At 31.3% G+C, this 20,262-nt stretch overlaps 2 protein-coding genes across 2 annotated transcripts; one reads left to right on the plus strand and one right to left on the minus strand.

Moving 5' to 3' along the window:
* Positions 1–866: 866 nt before the first annotated feature.
* Positions 867–5,616, plus strand: LOC145962997 (uncharacterized). Its single transcript, XM_083084554.1, has 4 exons — positions 867–1,373; positions 1,492–3,452; positions 3,524–3,734; positions 3,807–5,616. The coding sequence occupies exon 2, from the start codon at positions 1,526–1,528 to the stop codon at positions 3,056–3,058; it is 1,533 nt and encodes a 510-aa protein (XP_082940680.1). The 5' UTR covers positions 867–1,373; positions 1,492–1,525; the 3' UTR covers positions 3,059–3,452; positions 3,524–3,734; positions 3,807–5,616.
* Positions 5,617–12,393: 6,777 nt separating this feature from the next.
* LOC145962964 (facilitated trehalose transporter Tret1-like) lies at positions 12,394–19,098 on the minus strand. Its single transcript, XM_083084498.1, has 5 exons — positions 17,973–19,098; positions 17,093–17,179; positions 16,445–16,716; positions 14,429–14,853; positions 12,394–13,999 (listed from the first exon to the last, which is right to left on the minus strand). Exons 2-5 carry the CDS (start codon positions 17,121–17,123, stop codon positions 13,369–13,371), a joined length of 1,359 nt encoding a protein of 452 aa, XP_082940624.1. The 5' UTR covers positions 17,124–17,179; positions 17,973–19,098; the 3' UTR covers positions 12,394–13,368.
* Between the last annotated feature and the right edge of the window lie 1,164 nt (positions 19,099–20,262).

Below are 20,262 nucleotides of genomic sequence, written 5' to 3' on the forward strand. Positions count from 1 at the left end.
TGCAAATTTAGAATCAACAACTCCTGCTGAATTGTGATATGATAGGAAGCCTAATGTTACAAATCTGAGAATATTTGGTACAGTAGCATATTCATATGTACAAAATCAATTTAGAAGTAAATTTGATAAAAAATCTGAAAAGTGTATAATGATGGGTTATGCAAATAATGGTTATCGATTATGGAATATCAAAAGGAATAAAATTCAAATTTCTAGAAATGTAGCATTTAATGAAAATATATTTTATTATAAAGAAAATCAAGAAAAAGCATTGACTAAACAAAATATAAATGAAGTTATAATTCGGCAAGTAGATGTAGATAGCAATGACTGTGATGATGAAACAGATTCAGAAACTGAAGAAATAGAAACTGAAGAGTTGGTAACTAAAGAATTAGAAAAGGAAGAATTAAAGACACAAGAGGATGGAAAATTGAACGTTAGGAGTAAGAGAAGTGTAAAGCGTTCGGGAAAGTTTGATTATTGTGAATTGTATATGACATTTGATGCTATGTCTTTTGTAGAAAACGTTCCGAATGATTATAATGAATTAGAAAACAGAAGAGATAAGAATTTGTGGGAAGAGGTAATGAATAAAGAAATAGAATCTATAATTAAAGCGAACACATGGAAGTCAGTTATTAAACCTAAAGATGTAGAAATATTAGATAAAAAGTATCCAGTACTTGAACACCACAAAAAATGGGACTAGTACTTGAACAAATTTATATGAGTTGTATTATTACAAAATCCTGGTATTAAATATAAGTAATATCAGTATTTAAACATTATTTGATGACTTAGCAATTAATTTCGAAAAACTTTTTTAAACTTTAAATCGAAATAATTATAGTTTGACTAATTTGAATACTGTCGTATTAAGAATAACCGATGCTACTTTTGTCATGAAAATGATACTCAAGCTTGGAATAAGCAACCAGCAAAAAAAACGTTATATGATAATTTTGAGTAAAAAAAATGGTACCAATAAATGAAATAGTCTTTCTCAGACATTATATATTTTTTGCAAGGTCAAAAAATATTTTTTTAATATCGAATTTTATCGTCTAACTATACCTCCCAATTTTCAAACCTGTACCTAGAACTTGAATGAGATGGCGTCACATATTCAAGTATCGGTCCTATGTTTTTCTCATCGCAGCAGTAGTTGAACAGAGTGAATAGAGTTACGGTGCAATAACAAGCAATCTAGTTTAATTACTTATTTCGGATAAAAACTATATAAATATAATATTATAGTGATTGTATTATTGTTTAGTGCAATAAATAAAACTAATTTGAAGTGAAAAGTTATTGATTTTGTAAGAATAAAATATTGACAACGTTCTAACCTATAACAATTCATGACACAGGTAAGATAAACATTGTGAATAATATTATTTACTGCTAATTAATCAAGTTATATATGATAAAATCAGTAAAATTAAAAATTGTTAATGGCTTTAAATCGTGTTTTTCTTGGTTTTTCAGAACTTTACGATTCCTGGTATAAAATAACAGCAAAATGCCTAAGCGTCAGAAAAAAAAGTCGGCAGAAAAATCTAATTTACAGTGTAATGCAAGAAAAAAAACAGTCTCTAATCGCAGTGGGAAAGTTAAAAAAGCGAATACAAAAAAATCTGAAAAATTATGGACCACTGAAATGATGTGTCAAGCAATGGAAGCAGCTAGTAATTCAATGACACTTTCTGAAGCTGCTCGTAAATTTGAAGTTCCAAAGAGTACTTTGTCATTAAAATTGAGGTGTTTTACACCTGTTGAGTGTAAAAAAGGTCCGTCAACTATTCTCAATAATGACGAAGAAAACGAAATTGTCAATTGGATTATATTCTGTGCTGAAAGAGGCTTTCCTGTCACAAAAAATCACCTTTTTGACTGTGTTCAAAACTATTTAATAAGAAATAAGAAAAAAAATCCTTTCAAGAATAACCGACCAGGTAAACATTGGTACAACGCTTTTATGCGAAGGCATCCATCACTAGCTGAAAGGGTTTCCCAAAATTTGACTTCAACTAGAGCTGCTGTCACTGAATCTGATCTTCGTGGATGGTTTTCTCGAGTGCTAGAAAATTTGAAAAGTAAAGGTTTACTATCTATTAGCCCTGAGCAAATTTTTAATTTAGATGAAAGCGCATTTATGATGGTTCCCAAAGACAACACGGTTCTTACAACAAAAGGAGCAAAGGCAGTATATCAAATAGTAAGTGCCAGTGAAAAGGCCTGTATAACTACGTTGATAACGGCATCAGCTTCCGGTGAAATGGCACCTCCTATGATTATGTTTGATCGTAAAACTACTCCCAAAAAAAATATTTTGGATAACATACCGAAAGGATGGGGTGTCGGTCATACCGAAAGTGGCTGGACGTCAGCGGAAAGTTTTTACTATTATATCAAAAATGTTTTTTTCAAATGGCTGAAAGAGAAAAATCATCCCTTTCCTGTGATTCTTTATGTTGACGGCCATTCCTCACACTGCACATTACCTCTGGTGAAATTTTGTAAAGAAAATCAGATCGAATTGATATCCTTATATCCTAATGCTACCCATATCATTCAGCCACTGGACGTTGCATTGTTTCGTCCTTTAAAGGCTTCATATGCAAAGGAACATAGAAGATATAAAATTGAAAATAATGTTGTGGATTTTAAGAAATGGATGTTTGCTTCGGTCCTTAAATTAGCTTTAGAAGCTGTCGATTTTAGTAAAACCATTCAAAGTGGCTTTCGCGCTTGCGGATTATATCCATTCAACCCTGATGCCGTAGATTACAATATCCTGAACAAAAGCATAAAAAAGAAGAGTACTCCCGAAGCATGTGAGTCAAATAACTGCGAAAATATTGGGGAAATGGATTCAAACATTCAGCGCCAAATGGATTTGTTACAAGTGTTAGAAAGTCAAATAATTCCTTCAAGTACACTTGAATTATTTAAAAAACACGAGTCGGAAGCATCTTGGACTGGCGACGTTAAACAGGAAGCACTTTTTGAAGCCTGGAAAAAATTGTCACAAGTTTGTGGTACAATATTATGATTTAAGTAACTTTTTTCTATATTTAATAAGATAATACATATTATAAATAAGTTATTATTCTATATAGTTATAAAGGATCGTGAAGAGTGCGTGCAAGAAAGTTGTAACAGTGAAGGGTTGAATGAAGCTGATAGTACCCATAAGTTAATTTATATTAATGATTCTATTACTTTAGAAAATAATTTAGATACACAGCAACTAAATGAAAATTTAGTTTTCGATCCTCAGCAAGTAATAGAGGTTGAAAATATTGTCCACGATGATTTGTTGCAAAACAGCTCTCTTGCATACGATGTTGTAACAAATCCAACATTAAGCATTGAAATTATCCAAGAAACTGAACAAAACATTGTTTTTTTTCCCAATGAATCCTCATCTAAATTGTTACATAAAGGTAAGATGGGTCTATTGAATTAATTTTGTAGCTTTTTTTTATTTTTATATGACAAATCTAATTATTCGCAGACAATTTCGAGGTTCCGAGTTCTATTAATTCAATCGACATATTTGATGATAATGCGATAATTAGATTATTCATCTATTCATGACAATAGTAATGTTAATTCATCATCAAAATCTCAATCTACATTTTCTAATTCTTCTGATACCACTATCATGGCAAGGACCAATCCAGAAATATTGAAAGAAATTCAAAATACGTCTGATGGTTATGAAGGTTGGTGAAAAACTTAATATTGTTATCATTTTTTATAGTTTTCGGTATAGTAATAACTAATAAATATTTCAGCTTTAGACTTATCATGTCACTCTGCTATTTCGGATAAACAAAAGAGTTCGTGTACCAATAATAACGAAACTACTTCCGCAAGTTCCGAGAAAACTTTATCACTTATATCTACAGAAAAATCGACCTCTGATTTTGAAAAATCTTTTCACAAACCAAATTTCAATGTAAATAAAAAAAAGAAACGAAAAAGATCTGATGAAAATATCCCGATTGCTTGTACTGTTGATGACATGTTAGAAATTCTAGAAAAAAAAGATTCTGCCAAAAAATTAAAAGAAGAGGAATTGTCAGAAAAACGAAAAAATCGAACCAAGAATAAAATTATCAAAGAAAAAGAACTGAGTGTTAAAAAACAGTACAGTGAAGTCAAAAAACAAATGTTGCAGCAAAAAAAAGAGTTGAGTGTAGACATTAAAAACTTAAAAAAAGATCTGAAAGTGAAGAATGATATATCATCTCAAAATAAATTAGTAGCTCTTGAATTAAAACTTAAAGATTTGGAAAAATCCATAAAACTCCATGAGTTAACTGTTTTACAGCAAACGCTGAAGATTAAACAAGAAACTGTTTAGATTTAATGGTTTAAATTTTTATGTTAGTTGCTTGTGATATAAAAATTATAATATTAATAATAATATATAAATAAAAATATTTTTAATTTTTAAATGAACGTATTGTGTATATTTTTAATTTCTTATAGATATTATTTATTAATTCTTTATAAATATTCTCTGATATCAATAAAAGACTAATTTTTTAGCTATATCTCAGCTCTTTCTTAGCTATATCGCTTGTTTTTAGCTATATCTCAGCTCTTTCTTAGCTATATCGCTTGTTCAAGTAATGCTCCGGGAATGTTCAACTACTGCGGCTTCTCTGAATAGATTGTTCAACTACTACTGCATCTTTAGTATATTTTAATAATCTTGTAAAAATATAAAAATTTTATTATCTATGATTTTTTTGCTTGTTATTAGATTCAAAACTATCCATATTTTCATGAGAAACACTTATTTTATTGAATTAATCAATTTTTATTTGCTAAAATTAGACTTAAATATGTTTCACTTTGAAACCTGTTCAACTACTGGGTACTTTACCTTAGTGTGTTACGTGGATGCAGATTGGGGAGGTGACATACAAGATAAAAAGTCTGTGTCTGGATATTTAATTAAAGTATTTGGTAATACAGTATCTTGGGTTACTAAAAAACAAAATTGTATTGCATTATCAACAACTGAAGCTGAGCTTATAGCTTTATGTAATTCAGTTGTTGATGGACTTTGGTTTAAGAAATTATTATTAGACTTTAATATTAAAATCGACTATGTCACTATATATGAGGACAATCAAGCGTGTATCCATTTGATTAAAGATCCAGAAAATAATCGTAGGATTAAGCATATAGACCTTACATATAAGTTTGTTTGTGAAAATTATAAAAATAGAGATATAAAGCTAGAATACATTAGTGGCAAAGAGCAACAAGCAGACATACTCACAAAAGGACTGACAAATGTTTTATTTTGTAACAATCGTAGATATTTAGGTTTAGAGAGGTAGAGAGGGTATATTTTATATACAGTATTATTTAATTTTGTGTTAGTTATACTAATTAGTTAGTTATATTAATTACTAGTTATACTAATTACTAGTGAGTTATACTAATTAATATTATTTAAGTTTATTTGATATATTGTAATAATGATATTAAGTGAATGACATTAAGAGAGAGTGTTGAGAATATAATGTCATTCTCTGACTTAAGAAAAGTTAGATCGATAGATCAATATATCGATAGATAGATAGATATAAGGCTTAAGTTGAGACGCATGTATGCGAGTTAGAGACAATCATAAATACGATTAATAAAACAGTTAATTTCAATAAAAATATACTGTGTAAAGTTATATATAATTAAGAATAAGCCTTAGTAACAACAGTTAAGAAAGAAAACAATGCTCATTGCTTTTTTTTCATGTAAAAGGCATGATTAACAAAGAATTTGTTCCACGAAGTACAACAATTGATTGAATTTTACAAGACCGTCATGGAAAAATTGCTTGCAAAAATCAATTGCGGATGATCTGAGCTGAAATGGAATGGTGATTGGTTTTTGCTCCACGACACGCTCCGGCGCTTTTGACGCTGCAATTACCTTTTAGCGTTTAAAAACGTGACTGCTTTATTATCCCCCTTACTCTTCCAATTTAGCCCCGGTTGACTATTTTCTTTCCCCTAAATTTAAACTAAAGTCAAAAAGAAGCCGATTTGACGATGTAAAGCAGATTCAAAGCAACGTTTCAAAATAATTAAACAGCGTCCCGGATTTTCAAAACGCCTTATACTGAAGGAGCGCGCTAAGTTCTGTATGAAATTAGAAGGAATATACATATATATTGAAAAATAAATATTAATATTGAAGATATAACGACTTTTTTATTTTTAGTAGAGATAATCCTAAGATAATAAAACTTTATAGTCAGTGTAATATATACAGGGTTTGTCAAAAGTGTGGAAACCCCTAAATATCTCACAAACGGTGCATTTTAGAAAAAAATGTTTCAGGCAAAAGTTGTTTGGTTTCAAAGGGGCCATAAGACGGTACCATTGGTTTGACCTTGAAGAGTCATTTGAAGGTCACGTGAAGGTCACTTCAATTTTTTTAAATGGAACACCCTATATATTTTTGCACACTCTTGTAGCTTATCTCGAGAGCTTTCCAAAACATTATAATTAAGTACCTTTTCGTTAAGTACTTTTTGAATTATGAGGCTTGAAATAATTTCTTAATTTTATATAAACCGTAAAATATCTTGTAAAATATTCATTTTTCGATTATCTTACCTTAATACTTTTATGTAGAAAATAATGAGAGGAATCAATTGGTGTAAAGAAAACACATAGTTGTTTTTAAGAAAAAATATGGAATTGTTAATTGCAAATTACATATTTTTTCTTCAAAACAACTATGTGTTTTCTTTATACCAATTGACTCCTCTCATTATTTTGTACGTAAAAATATTAAGGTAAGATAATCGAAAAATAAATATTTTACAAGATATTTTACGGTTTATGTAAAATTAAGAAATTATTTCAAGCCTCATAACTCAAAAAGTACTTAACGAAAATGTACTTAATTATAGTGTTTTGGAAAGCTCTCGAGATGAGCTACAAGAGTGTGCAAAAATATATAGGGTGTTCCATTTAAAAAAATTGAAGTGACCTTCACGTGACCTTCAAATGACTCTTCAAGGTCAAACCAATGGTACCGTCTTATGGCCCCTTTGAAACCAAACAATTTTTGCCTGAAACATTTTTTTCTAAAATGCACCGTTTGTGAGATATTTAGGGGTTTCCACACTTTTGACAAACCCTGTATATTCAGTTCGTCATCGAATCTCGAATCGACATGAGGCGCACAGCGGCATACTATATTATTAATTGTAAAAAGCGCGGAATCTGATCTGCTGTGACGTTGCATAGCATAACTATAGTATATTTAATTGATTGTTGGAAGCAGAGCGCTTACTAGACCTCCGCGAGATGCAATTTAGCGTCACTTACGCGTCGAAAACAAATTCGTTTAATGTAACGCGTCACTATCTGCAATATATATTGTTAACATCGCGCTGAAGAAGGATCAAAAGATGATCCGAAACGTTCGCTTTTTGTTATTATAATGTGTTTTTTAATAAACTAATATTGAAAAAAAGAAAGAAGTGTTGTTGCTTCTCTGCGCTCCAACTATCGCGCGTTGGCTCTTATGTCATTTTCTTTTTAATTTTTTGTAATATATATGTATATACATATATATAACAGAAATTAAAAATTAAATCAGTTTTATTAGTTTAATAATGTGTTAGTCTTATAGTTTATATTAATTATATACTTTTTTTTTAAATTACAAATATATATGCTTAATACATACTGTGACCGTTAATTCTTTAAGGGCTAATGATTTTACGTGGCCGGTGTTTTTGGCCCACGGCACACCTTCGGCGCGATCTCCTTACATAACAAAAAAAAACGTTTCTCTCCAAAATCAAATATATGGGCGCCAGGTGCGGTAATCCGCACCGCTCTATAAAATTTACCGTATCGGCAGTACACAAAGAATGCAAAATTCTCAGAAAAATCGCGACGGACGCTCGACTAGCCCCGTCTCGAAATTGGCAGAGGGGGGGAGTCCGTGTTAACAGTTCACAAGGAAGGATCGAGAATACAGGGTGGCTGCAAATAAAACATAATATTATAATAACAAGAATTAATATATTTAACATATGAATAAATTTTAATGACAGACAGATTCGTGTAGATGCAAAGCGGTTTTATAATATTGATTATCCGATTATTAGCCGGCAGCGACGGGCCGGCATTCGAGCGCGATCACCGCGGTATCATATGTCACGCGGCGGAAAAAAAAGCATACAAGAAAAGTCCCGGAATTCCGCGCTAAACGAGACTTGTTAGAGTTTCGGCAGCTACGAATCCCCAGATAACTTTTAATAATGAGCACCGCGGTGTCGACTCCTTTAATGACATCCGTCTTTCGCGAATAGAAATAATTAATTATAATAATGGATCTACCCGCCGCACACGCAGTTAACAGAAGCGATTATAGATGCGAACCGATTATACAGATCTGCTGCTTTAACGAAAGAATTGAGCGACTACTAACTTATCTAACATGAACGGTTGAATCTAGACATGAAAAACTATCAATAACAATAAAGTATCAAATGATTTGAGCCTCGGAAATATGCGAGCCGATGCCGCGACGTATTTGTCGGTTATTGGATATCGCAATCGCCTTTGTGGGTGAGCTCGGTTACAGTACTTTTAACAGACAAAGTTTTACAGCTAACAGTAATAATTGTACAAATAAACATTTACAGTGACTGTCGGCGCGCAACTGGGAGAGAGGGCACTTAATTTTACGAAAGCTCGAACAAAGTCTTTCGGCCGGCCGTCGTACTCTAAGACGCAAATATCGAGAACGCAGAAAAGGAATTTCACAATAAATTTAATGACGGCAGCTATACGGCACCGACATTGTTCGAGCTAATTCTACCTGAATTATTTAACAAAGACGGCCAGATGGGGTCGACGCTTGTCTCACCGGTGACTCCTGGCGGTTCTCCGTGCTCTCGGCATCCACGTGTCGGATCGATGATTTTGGGCCGTCGTTCCCTTCGCCGGTCCGCCGAACAGTGGCGAGCGGAAGGCCCGTCGGAATCACGCCAGCAAATTAATGCGTAACTAGGCCACCTGTGGCGCTTCCGCAACCCTCAGGATCGTCGTGTGGCCCATTTAATCCTGCGGCCTTCAGGGCTGTACATGTGCTTGTCGCACCCCGTTTCCTCTTTTCTTTTCCATAATTCCTCTCGTCGAGGCCCGTCAGGAGGGATACTTTCGGCAGCCACTCGCCGTTATTTAGAATGTTCTTCTTTAGCGCTGTTCCGGCCGAGATGACTCCGACTCGGGGTCTCAGTGTCAGTTTTCGTCCGCTGGTTGGCCTTCCCCTCAATTGTTCCCCGTACCTGCTGGGCATGTGAATGTTTACAGGGGCGGCAGCGGTAGTCTTAAGTGGACTTTATTATTGACGCAATTAAATAATAATACTTAGCTTGGCGTGTTCCTTTTAGTCGGCGCCTCCGCTCGCCCGTTTCCTTGTATCCTGTACTCCTTCCTCAATTTTGAGCCACCGGATGAGATCCCGTCAGCGTTTCCCATCGTGCCCGCTCTTAAGCCTAATCTTAACGCTAACAAATAAATTTGTACGCACGGAAGGCGAGTATAATCTCGCCTCCAATAGCCGCTCTCTCCCTAAATTAGGGGAGAACGAGGGCCCAAATTCATTCTCGGTCGGATCTCGCGATCCTTGTGACGGACCGCCAAGTGTCACGTCACAATACATATATATATATATATATATATATATATATATATATATATATATATGCTTAATACATACATACATATATATATATATATATATATATATATATATATATATATATATATACAGGGTGTTCGGGCAGATCGGGGCCAAATTTTAAAGAGTGATTCTTCATGATAAAATAAGATAAAAATCAAGAGTAAAAACATTTCGACGGAGGCTTCCTTTTTTAATTATAAACGTTTAAAGATTTGCATAAAAGGCACGGCAATCTGCCTGAAGCACGGCAATCCGCCGATCTCGGACGTGCGTAGGTTACGTCGCTAAAATCGTTACCAAAATATACCGTGACACATAAGTACAGAAGCTTACCTCGTAGCAGCTGATGTAAAATCTGTGATATTCGACACGGCAATATTTTACTCCACACAAATCTGCTCACATAAATAATTAATAATGTTTCATAGGGTGCAATTGTTCTTCTGCGCGAATGTTCACACAAAAATTCACAAACACGAATATTCACCGAAAACACTCATTGCACTTTTTTGTCTGTATAATAACGTAGAAGAACATTATAATAAATATTCAAAATGCCCACCATTCTGTTGTACGCAGAGTTCGATTCTTCTGTAGAAATTTTGTCTTATTTTTCGGAAATCCATCATTACGTGTTGTATTATATTTTATGTAAATATAATCCTTTGTTGTAATTCTTCCAATGTTAACATCGGCATAGAATATACCGAAATTATTTATTATTTATTTCCAAAATTATTTCTTAAATATTCTCACACTATCATAGTATAATGTGGTGCACAAACCACATAATACATAAACCACATACTTTTGCACATTTGCCATCGAAATATCTCGTAAAGTCTAAAAAATACGAAAAAATGTTTCAAACAAAAGTTGTAGGATTTCGAGGGGGACATCTGATGGTGACTTTGACCTTGACCTAGAATTTAGTGGTCATTTGAAGGTTAACTTAATTTTTTAAAATAGAACCTCCTATATTTTATTACATATTCTTGTAGCTTATCTCGAGAGCTTTCCAAAACACTATAATAAAATATTTTTCCCTCAAGTACTTTTTGAGTTATAAGGCTTGAAATCATTTTTTAATTTTACAGAAACCGTAAAATATCTTGTAAAATATTCATTTTTCGATTAACTTATCTTATCTGACCTTCATGTGACCTTCAAATAACTTCAAGGTCAAATCAATGGTATCCTCTTATGGCCCCCTCGAAACCATACAACTTTTGTCTGAAATATTTTTGTCTGCCGCGCTCAGTTTTTGAGATATTCGGCTGATACGGGTGGTCTGCGACACCCTGTATATATCTGTATTTCGGAATGTTTCGATTTAGATATAAATATTCGAGAAATTAGAACAATATTCGATTGTAAATAATATATATTTTCTTGCGAACATATGTATTATATAATAAATATATGAAAAGACGGTAAATATTTACCTTTACACAGCCAGCCCCAAATGACTTGACCTTGATATATACTGTCAAGGTCGCTGCCCTGAGTGACATCCAAAAGATTTTAGGCGTCGCTCGTTGTTTATTAAAAAGTTATAAACAAAAGAAGTTTTATAAATTTTACAGAATTTTTGGACATCATGTACAATAATAGACCTTTTATATTGAAAGTTATAAAGAAATAAACGTATTGAAGAACATTTCAATTTCTTTGATTTTTACATATATATATCGGTTATAATTGAGGATCTCGTTTTGTGTGGAAAGTTGCAAACCTATGTGGAAGCGTACAATAATAGACCTCGCTTCGCACTGACTTAGGGGTGGTGTGGGACCTTGCTTCACGTGGAAAGTTAACCTATGTGAAATCAAATCTACGTGGAACTGTACAATAGAGATCTATTATTGTACAGTTCTACATAGATTTGCAACTGTCCACGTGAAACGAGGTCCACTCCACACCACTTCTGAGTCAGTGCGAAGCGAGGTCTATTATTGTACGTTATCACATAGGTTTACAACTTTCCACGTGAAACGAAGTTACCACTCCATACCATCTCTGAATAATTTATTAAATATTTCTTATTAAAAATGAAAAATAAATAATTAAATAATCGCATATATGTCAAAAAAGCATTCCATTAAGTGCACAAGATGTTTAAAGATTACGTGAAATTCGTGAAACTTTTTTTGTTTATAACTTTTTAATAACCAACGAGCGACGCCTGAAACTTTTTGGATGTTACTCAGGGCAGTGGACCTTGACAATATATATCAAAATCAAGTTATTTGTAAAGATAAATATTTACCGAAAAGATTATTCTACATACATAATTTAATTATTTCAATATTCTTTAAATATTAACATAAGAATCCATTAATTTTATAATTATAATTCTTAATAATTAACAGTGATTATAATTATTAATTATTAATAGTGATTATTATAATCATTAATTATATAGTCACCGTTAATTGTAACATTAATATTACAAATTATATAATTATATATTATAATATTAAATTATATAATTATATAATTAATATTAAATTATATAATTAAATATTATAATATTAAATTATATAATTATAGTCACTATTAATTATAGTCAAATTACTTTTACGAAAAATATTTATATTTATTTTACTAAAATATAAGCAAATTTAGAAAATAAGTCTACTATAATTTATTACAGATTATTTTAAACAAAATAATTGCAGAGGTAACTGCGTGTCCAATTTCGAAAGTGATTTTTCTTTAATAAGGAACATCCGAAAATTTCGCCCGTTCAGTGATCCTCACACATTGAATTAAATTCTATGGTTATTCTAATAATTTCATAAATATTCAAATAATAGCTTATGATGATATATTAATTTGGGAAAAATTTCAAGTTGAATGGTTTCAGAGATATGAAGAATCAAAATTATCGAAATCGGTAAACGAATCCAACAGATGTGATAGATGAAAATGCCATGTAAACTTTTATCAGTGCATTTTTCTCATGGAATCCGAATCAGGAATTATTTCTTGAAGAAACTGTAATTGTACAATAATTTGTTCAAGCAAATTTATGTATAACAAGTTTATTTAGCAATCTCGGATTTAGAAACAGCGATACCGAAAACCACTTAAATTATAAACAGTTCGTACGCATCTTTGCTCAGTTCCATGTTCATTAAAAAGTTAAGTAAACTATGAAAGCACGTCTAACAAGAACCATCAGTATAAGGCGCTCAGATGACGTTATTTGATAATACTCTTCAATAACAAACTCGTTATCCTACAGTTTCTAAGCCAATATTTTTGAAATTGTCCAATTTCAAGCTCTTCAACTCCGATAAATATGGCCAATGAGATTTTGAGTCATAAACACGCATATTTCTCTAACTTTGAATCAACATGATATTCTCATTTATCCTATACCGTAGATTTCGCTTATCGATTACGCTTATCGATTACGACAACTTTCACTCTTCATATCTCCGAAATATTTTTATGCTCAACTTGAAATTTTTTTCAGATTAATATATCATCATAAGCTATCACTTAGACCACAATTCGATTCAATCTGTGAGGATCACCAAACGGGCGAAAAAACAGATATTTTTGCGGATGCTCTTTACGAACTCGTCGAAAGAAAATCAACATATAACTATCCTATTTTTGATTCTCACTATTTCGAACCTGCAACTCCATTTGTATTTGTTCCAGAGTTTTATCTTTGGTCTCAGGTACGTAAAAAAGCACGAATAAAGTACCAGCGAGACTGCACGCGGTGAATATCCAGAACGGTACGTGTGTACCGTATTTATTAGCTATGATCAGGTATAATTTTGACACAATAAAAGCCCACAAGTTGAGTATTATTGTAACCATCGTGCTACCAAGAGCCTTCACATTTATGGGAAACAGTTCGCTGGTTATGGTGAGAGTCACAGGAGCCAAACCCGAACAATACATGATTACGTAAATAATTATACCAATAGTGGGCAACCAATTGCTGGTATTTATATGATTGTATTGCAAATTGAAATACGTTGCAACTATAGCAGTCGAGAATGCTGCACCAACGGTCGAGATCGCTAGCAGCGGCTTCCTGCCAATGCGATCGCTAAGAAACATAGAGATGGTCCCAAAAATCACTTGTATGGCACCTAATATCATAGTTAAGTATTTGCCTTCCAGATTAGTGTGCGCTTGGTCCAGGATTATTTGAGCGTATTGTATGACAGCTTGAGCACCGCTCATTTGCACAACCCCGTTCAAACCCAACAATATTATCAAAGCTCTGCAAGATCAAGTTTATTAATTAAATCCGTTTACTGATAAATTGACAGCTACTAATGTTATCAATTGTAATAATTACTTGTCGTTTTATATTATTACGCGATTATATACATATATATATATAGGTGAATCATACATATATATATATATATATAGAGATAAAATGCAAAATATTTTTGATAATTATTTTATGAAAATATAACTATATATAGGGAATTGTTACGTATAATTATAAGAAGAATAAATATAATATATATTAATATAATTATTGTTAGTAAAATTATTCAATCCTTAATGTTTTTATTTATTGAAGCTTGAAACATAATAGAAAAATTAATTCCACAAAAATTATTTATTTGTTTTTATTAAATTCTTATTCATAGCAAATATTTATGTAAGCACATCGGTAAATCAAAATTTGACAACTCACCTGCGATTTCTCGATGCAAGTAAGAGTTCTCGAAAACCACTTTTATTAGTCAAATCAGCTTTCACGGATCGCTCGATATTTTCTATTTCTTCGTAAATATTCTCTTTACCTCTCAATTGAACAAACGAATTTATGGCTTTTTGCTTGTCGTTGCGGCGCAAAAAATAATATGGGGATTCTGGTACCCAGATGAATATAATCACAAACAAACACGGGCTTGTCAAAGATATGAGGGCGAAATTTTGCACCGATATAAACGGGACTATTACATACGCTATTAAAGTGCCAAATTTTGAAGCCATTGCTATCATGGATGTCAAATTACCGCGGATGTTTGCTGGTGAAACTTCACCCAAATATATTGGCATGACTGAAAAACCAATGCCTGTACTTAGACCAGATATGAATCTTGCTATGTATAGCTCCTATATAACAAAAAAGGAATAGGGAAATTAAATATATCAAATTGATTACGATGAAACAATATATTTCCCGAACTCAAGGACACTTCTTTGAAATTTTTATAATTATATTTATTTTTAAATTATATTTATATTTAAAAGTTGCATATATTTTTTAAATTTAATTTATAAATTATTTTAATCTAAATTTTGCAGGCAATAAATGTGAATGCAATTGTATTGATTCATGATATAGTGTAAGTATGAAAAGTATAATATTGTAAAAAGTAACAATTTGTAAATATTATTCGTCTTATATGCAGTTATGTATATTTCATATATTTGGAGGTCAATTAATTTTCTAAAAATTGTTTTCACAATAAAAACTCTTGCAGAAACGACATATGATGAGTAAGTTATTTGTTTCATACATAAACCAATTATCATTGTAATAAAGTTGTTGTAAATTTCATAAAAGTATTTGTTCTCTGTTCTTATTTATTTATTTGAAATGGATAATATACTTGCAAAAGTAATTGCTTTTTTATTATTACTTAGATAAACTCTGATAGATTATATATATATGAATAAATTAAAAACAACCTATGAAAAAAAATGTAGCAATAAATTTACACTATATCATGAATCAATACAATTGCATTATATCATGAATCAATACAATGCAAACGTTGTTACCTTTTTTTTGCTGATTTTTAATAGACATATAACATATTGAAACGCTCAAAACACATTAGCTATAGATAATATTATGTATATATTATGTAAAAAGTTACATTACAAATTCAAAAACCATAGCAATGTTTCGACTCGATAAATGCTAACATGTTGATATTAAAAATCTTTGAATAAAATATATAATATAATTTAAATTATTTTAAAATATGCTTAGCACTTTGTGCTCTCTAAAAGTGAATCAGTGTATTATTACTGTAATCAGTGCTGTACTTATAACTGCTTGTAATTAGTGAGTATTTACTGTTATTCAGTGTATTATCACTGAATCTGTAATTACTTGAATTCAAGAAATTTGTACAAAATTGATCTTCTCGAGAGATATCATTTTAAAAGTCATCAGATAATAATTGTTTGATAATATTGTTGTATTATCAAACAAATATTATCAAACAAATTATTACTTGATGACTTTTAAAATGATAATATTTCTTCACAACAGTTGTAAATATTTTTATTTCAATGTGGCTATACAAATCACGTGCTTTCATAATGCTTTAATTAGATAAAATTCCATTTGTTAAAGAGGAGGGAGAATTATCTTTGATAAATAAAATAAATCTTGTATATTGGAGATTGACAGAATTGGAGGCTTGATTGTATATTATAGTAAAATAAAATTTAAATTAAAAGCATTCTATTTAAACCATCTGTCAAAAAAGAATGTATTCAAAATCGCGAAAACATCAAAATATAAACTAAGTTTTTAGTCAAATTTTTAAAATAAAAAGAATAGTGGTTATGACTAGTAAGAATTAAATATTTAAAATCTTAATGTTTAATTCCCAAAATGTTATATACAAGCGATTTTCAAGAAAATATTTTTTTATATATCTTATAAATATAGAAATCATTAAATTACCCATGGTGACGTTGCGAAAGCTATTATCAACCAGCTAATTATCGAAGGCACAGCCGTAAATAACATGGTATTTTTTCTGCCAATGAGATTCACCATAAGTCCACAAATAATGGCACCTGCAATTGCACCGAGCGTAAGTAAAGATGCCACCCAAGAGGCCTCGTCCGTAGTTAAATGAATGGAATGTTTGACATTATTATCTTCCATTAATTTAGGCAAGGATGGTGATGGCCAGCCCAAAAATTGACCGATTGACAGCATGCCCAGGTTTCCTTTCGGATAAAATAATACGTTTCGAAGAGGATTGATTCAACGATAAAATGCTAATTTTATAAATAGAATATATAAAAAATATTCTTTATACATCTAAATTTTATGTGTATATAAATAAACAATATATTTTATTTGTTTATAATATTGATTATATATAATAATTTATATATAAGTTTTATTATTATATAAAAAAACACACACAGAGTAAATTTTATTTATTGTATCTTTCATAAAACTTTTTCTGTTTTCTAAATTTTAATATATTTTTTTATTTAGATATTTAGGAAATATTAATTTAATAAATAACATAATGAAAATTGTATTTAGGTATCATAAGTAATTAGAATTAATGAATGCATAGTGAGTTGCACATACCTGCTACAGCAGCAAAATATATCTTCTTCATTTTCACAATATAATCGTTTCCTTGTACGAACGCTAAATGATTATTATTTATAGCAACTGAAAGAATTTTAATTTAAATGAAAGCAACTTATTGTTAGGTTAGGTAAGATAATAGCATCATATCAATTTTATCTGGAGTAAAGTTTTGATATGTATTTGCCATTATCAGACGCAACAAATTTGAATGACTTCTATCTTGATATAATATATGATCTTAATATAAGAAAGATTAAATATTTCTTGTGTGATTAAATGGTCTCGTGGATAAATGATTGTGCAAAATATATCAGATATGTTACGATTGTATACTTTATAATATATTGTAAAAGGAAACGGCGAAATCTAACACTATATCTAATAAAACTCTTCTTATTGTTACGTTCGGTGGACTCCACGATTCTTTTCTTTCTTCGAAACGATATCGTGGAAAAAAGAAATCAAAGATCGGCTTGCATTTGAAACGCAAAGCGATCCTTCTTAAAAATAATGATAGCGTATAAAGAACGCAACCTAACCCGCGCATATAACCGACATTTGAACTAAACAAATCTAATACTGAGAATGGCCAGTCGAGATAGCGTTAACGAAATTCTAAATTCGTGAATTATGAGACGAAAAGTTGTCATAAGAGGTTCCAACCGCACCGTATCTATTAGTACAGCCTTATGTCCGAAGCTCTATCTAAAGATTTTTTAAAACAAAAATCTAGTGGTTCTCGAGAAGATTGCCAAAATCTAAACATACGGCAATATTCTTGAAATTGATAGTGTACATGCGCTCGCTCGACAGGCCACCCTCAAGCGTTCTCCGAATCATTAAATCATCAAGAGTGATAAGTTAATCAACTTACTCCCACTCTCTACTGGATGGAGCTAAATCTCGAGCCACAAAGGGCTTAACCAATTAAAATCTTAAGAAACGCCTCTCCTCCCAAAAATCATCCTCCTTGTCCTTAAGAAGGGAGTAATTGAAATTATTTCATTTGTTCAAAAAGATTCCCACCACCTAGTAAGAAGGAGGAGCAATAACTTTAAAAAATGCAAGCTCAAAGGCGCGACAGACAGTGCAGTTGACAGTACAATTTACAATTTCTTACGCAATTTATTCAGCATTCATTCATTCATTCATTCTATTAGTCACAGTTGAGATTCACATTTTTGAGAATTCAATCTTAATTTGATTCAAATTATATAGCCTTGGGGATCATTTTTTTTTTGCGTTATGTAATTGAGTTATTATCTGTTTTATATCTCAGTGAAAAAATGGTTTTGTTAAAATTTAATTGTGCATCGTGTGTAAGTGAATATTTATTGAAAATCTTCTGGTGGACATCTCCATTAGCCAGCTCTTCATATTATAAAGCTCCGACCTCAGCCATTGCAATTTTATCAACGCACTCATTTTTGTGATGCCAACGAGTGAGTAAAATTGAGTAATTTTTATTTTCTCCCTTTCCCATATCTTACTATCTCACCATTTAAAATATATGTCTGACAAATAATTCTAAACAGTTTAATAACCATTAAATTTTTACTAATTACTATCAATCAATCAATCCTTGTCTCATCCCTCCACCAATCTCATTCCTTATTCTTCCTAATTCGCTTTAAATCTCCGAAAGACGGTTCGCCAATAATCCTTCGTTCGCCTAAAATCTCCGAAAGGTGGTTCGCGCACGATTCCTAATTCGCCTTGAATTTCCGAAAGGTGGTTCGCGAATAATTCCTCGTTCGCCTTGAATCTCCGAAAGGTGGTTCGCGAATACTCTTTAATTCTTATTTCCTTTTAGTTGCTCTTTCTAATTTATTCAACGAGAATTTGTATAGTTTTCCATCTCTATATCTCGTTTCGACCTTTCCTCATATATATATTTAACTCTCCATTTCTATTTTTTTTCTTTTCCTTTTCTCCCTTTCATTTTTCTTTAATTTCCCATCTTCTTTATATTATTATTATTATTATTATTATTATTATTATTATTATTATTATTATTATTATTATTATTATTTCCTTTTTATATCATTTTCCTTTATATTATCACTACTTTTTAGAGAAACCGTTCAAATAGGTGAATAATTTTCGAACTTAGACTTGGCGAATCTCTAATCTTAATTTTATTATTGTATTTTAATTTAGACCTGTGTTTCAGCGAATTTAGAAAATTTTAATTCTAATTATAACACATGCGCAAGCGACGAATTCTATACTTCCTTTAATGAATAAACGTTATTCATACTTTTATTACATATTCAATTTTTTATTTTTGTCTTATTTCTTATATTTTATTAATTATATATATTGTAACAATCTAATTCTTAACGTAAATTCCCCCCTGTATATTCTGACTGATGACCTCCGAACCACTGTAACACTCGCGGAAATATATAATACATACATACAGATACCCACTCACACATAGTTATAAGCGCTAATATGTATTTTTGCATTCTTTCTATATCTTTTTAAATAATATATTGTATTTTTAATGTAATGTATAATATTCAATTTAATTTAATGTATACTATTTAACTCCGCTCTCTCCCCTGAATCCCGAGATTGCACTAGGTCCCGTCCCGCGTAAAAAGGATTAAGTTCCTTTACTGAAAAGGGACCACCAAGCGAATAGGTCTAGAAACACAGCGTTAAAGGGACCTTCGGTCGCTGACCTATGTCAGGCCCTTCACATTCGCTCGACCCGATCCATACACACGCCCGAATAAAGTGTGTCACGGGGTAAGTAAGTTACGTTCTTCCATACGGCCCATCCAATTCAGGGTCTGAACGTAACATCTCTCTATATAGTAAAATTTGAAAAAATAATTAATTAATAATGAATTAATTTTTTTAGCTTTTCAATTTTTATTTTTATAATTTCAAAACGTTACAACATGTATGCGAATACTAAAATGAATATAAAAATGTCATTGAATTACTACTTTATATAATAGATCCTTCGTTAGTAGAAAATAAAAACTTTTAGTGAGAAAATATGTAAATCGATAAAGATAATTATTTACTTTAGGGAAGCAACCTCTGATGACCTAGACCTTGACATATGTTATAGTGGCCATCCTTCTGAGTAACCTTCAAAAGGTTATAGCAGTCGCTTGTTGTTTATTAAAAAGTTATTAACAAAAGAA

The sequence above is a fragment of the Camponotus vicinus genome, unplaced genomic scaffold (genome assembly GCF_025532165.1).
Source record: "Camponotus vicinus isolate PSW18456_S1 unplaced genomic scaffold, iyCamVici1.0 SCAF_12, whole genome shotgun sequence".
In the NCBI taxonomy this organism is placed as follows: domain Eukaryota; kingdom Metazoa; phylum Arthropoda; class Insecta; order Hymenoptera; family Formicidae; genus Camponotus; species Camponotus vicinus.

Excerpts from the sequence above, each read along its gene's own strand:
- LOC145962997 (XM_083084554.1), top strand. The coding sequence starts at position 1,526 with ATGCCTAAGCGTCAGAAAAAAAAGTCGGCAGAAAAATCTAATTTACAG.
- LOC145962964 (XM_083084498.1), bottom strand. The coding sequence starts at position 17,123 with ATGAAGAAGATATATTTTGCTGCTGTAGCAG. Across the intron at positions 14,854-16,444 it reads CTTTCGCAACGTCACCATGG|GAGCTATACATAGCAAGATT; the intron begins GTAATTTAATGA and ends TTTGTTATATAG. Across the intron at positions 14,000-14,428 it reads CTTGCATCGAGAAATCGCAG|AGCTTTGATAATATTGTTGG; the intron begins GTGAGTTGTCAA and ends TTGATCTTGCAG.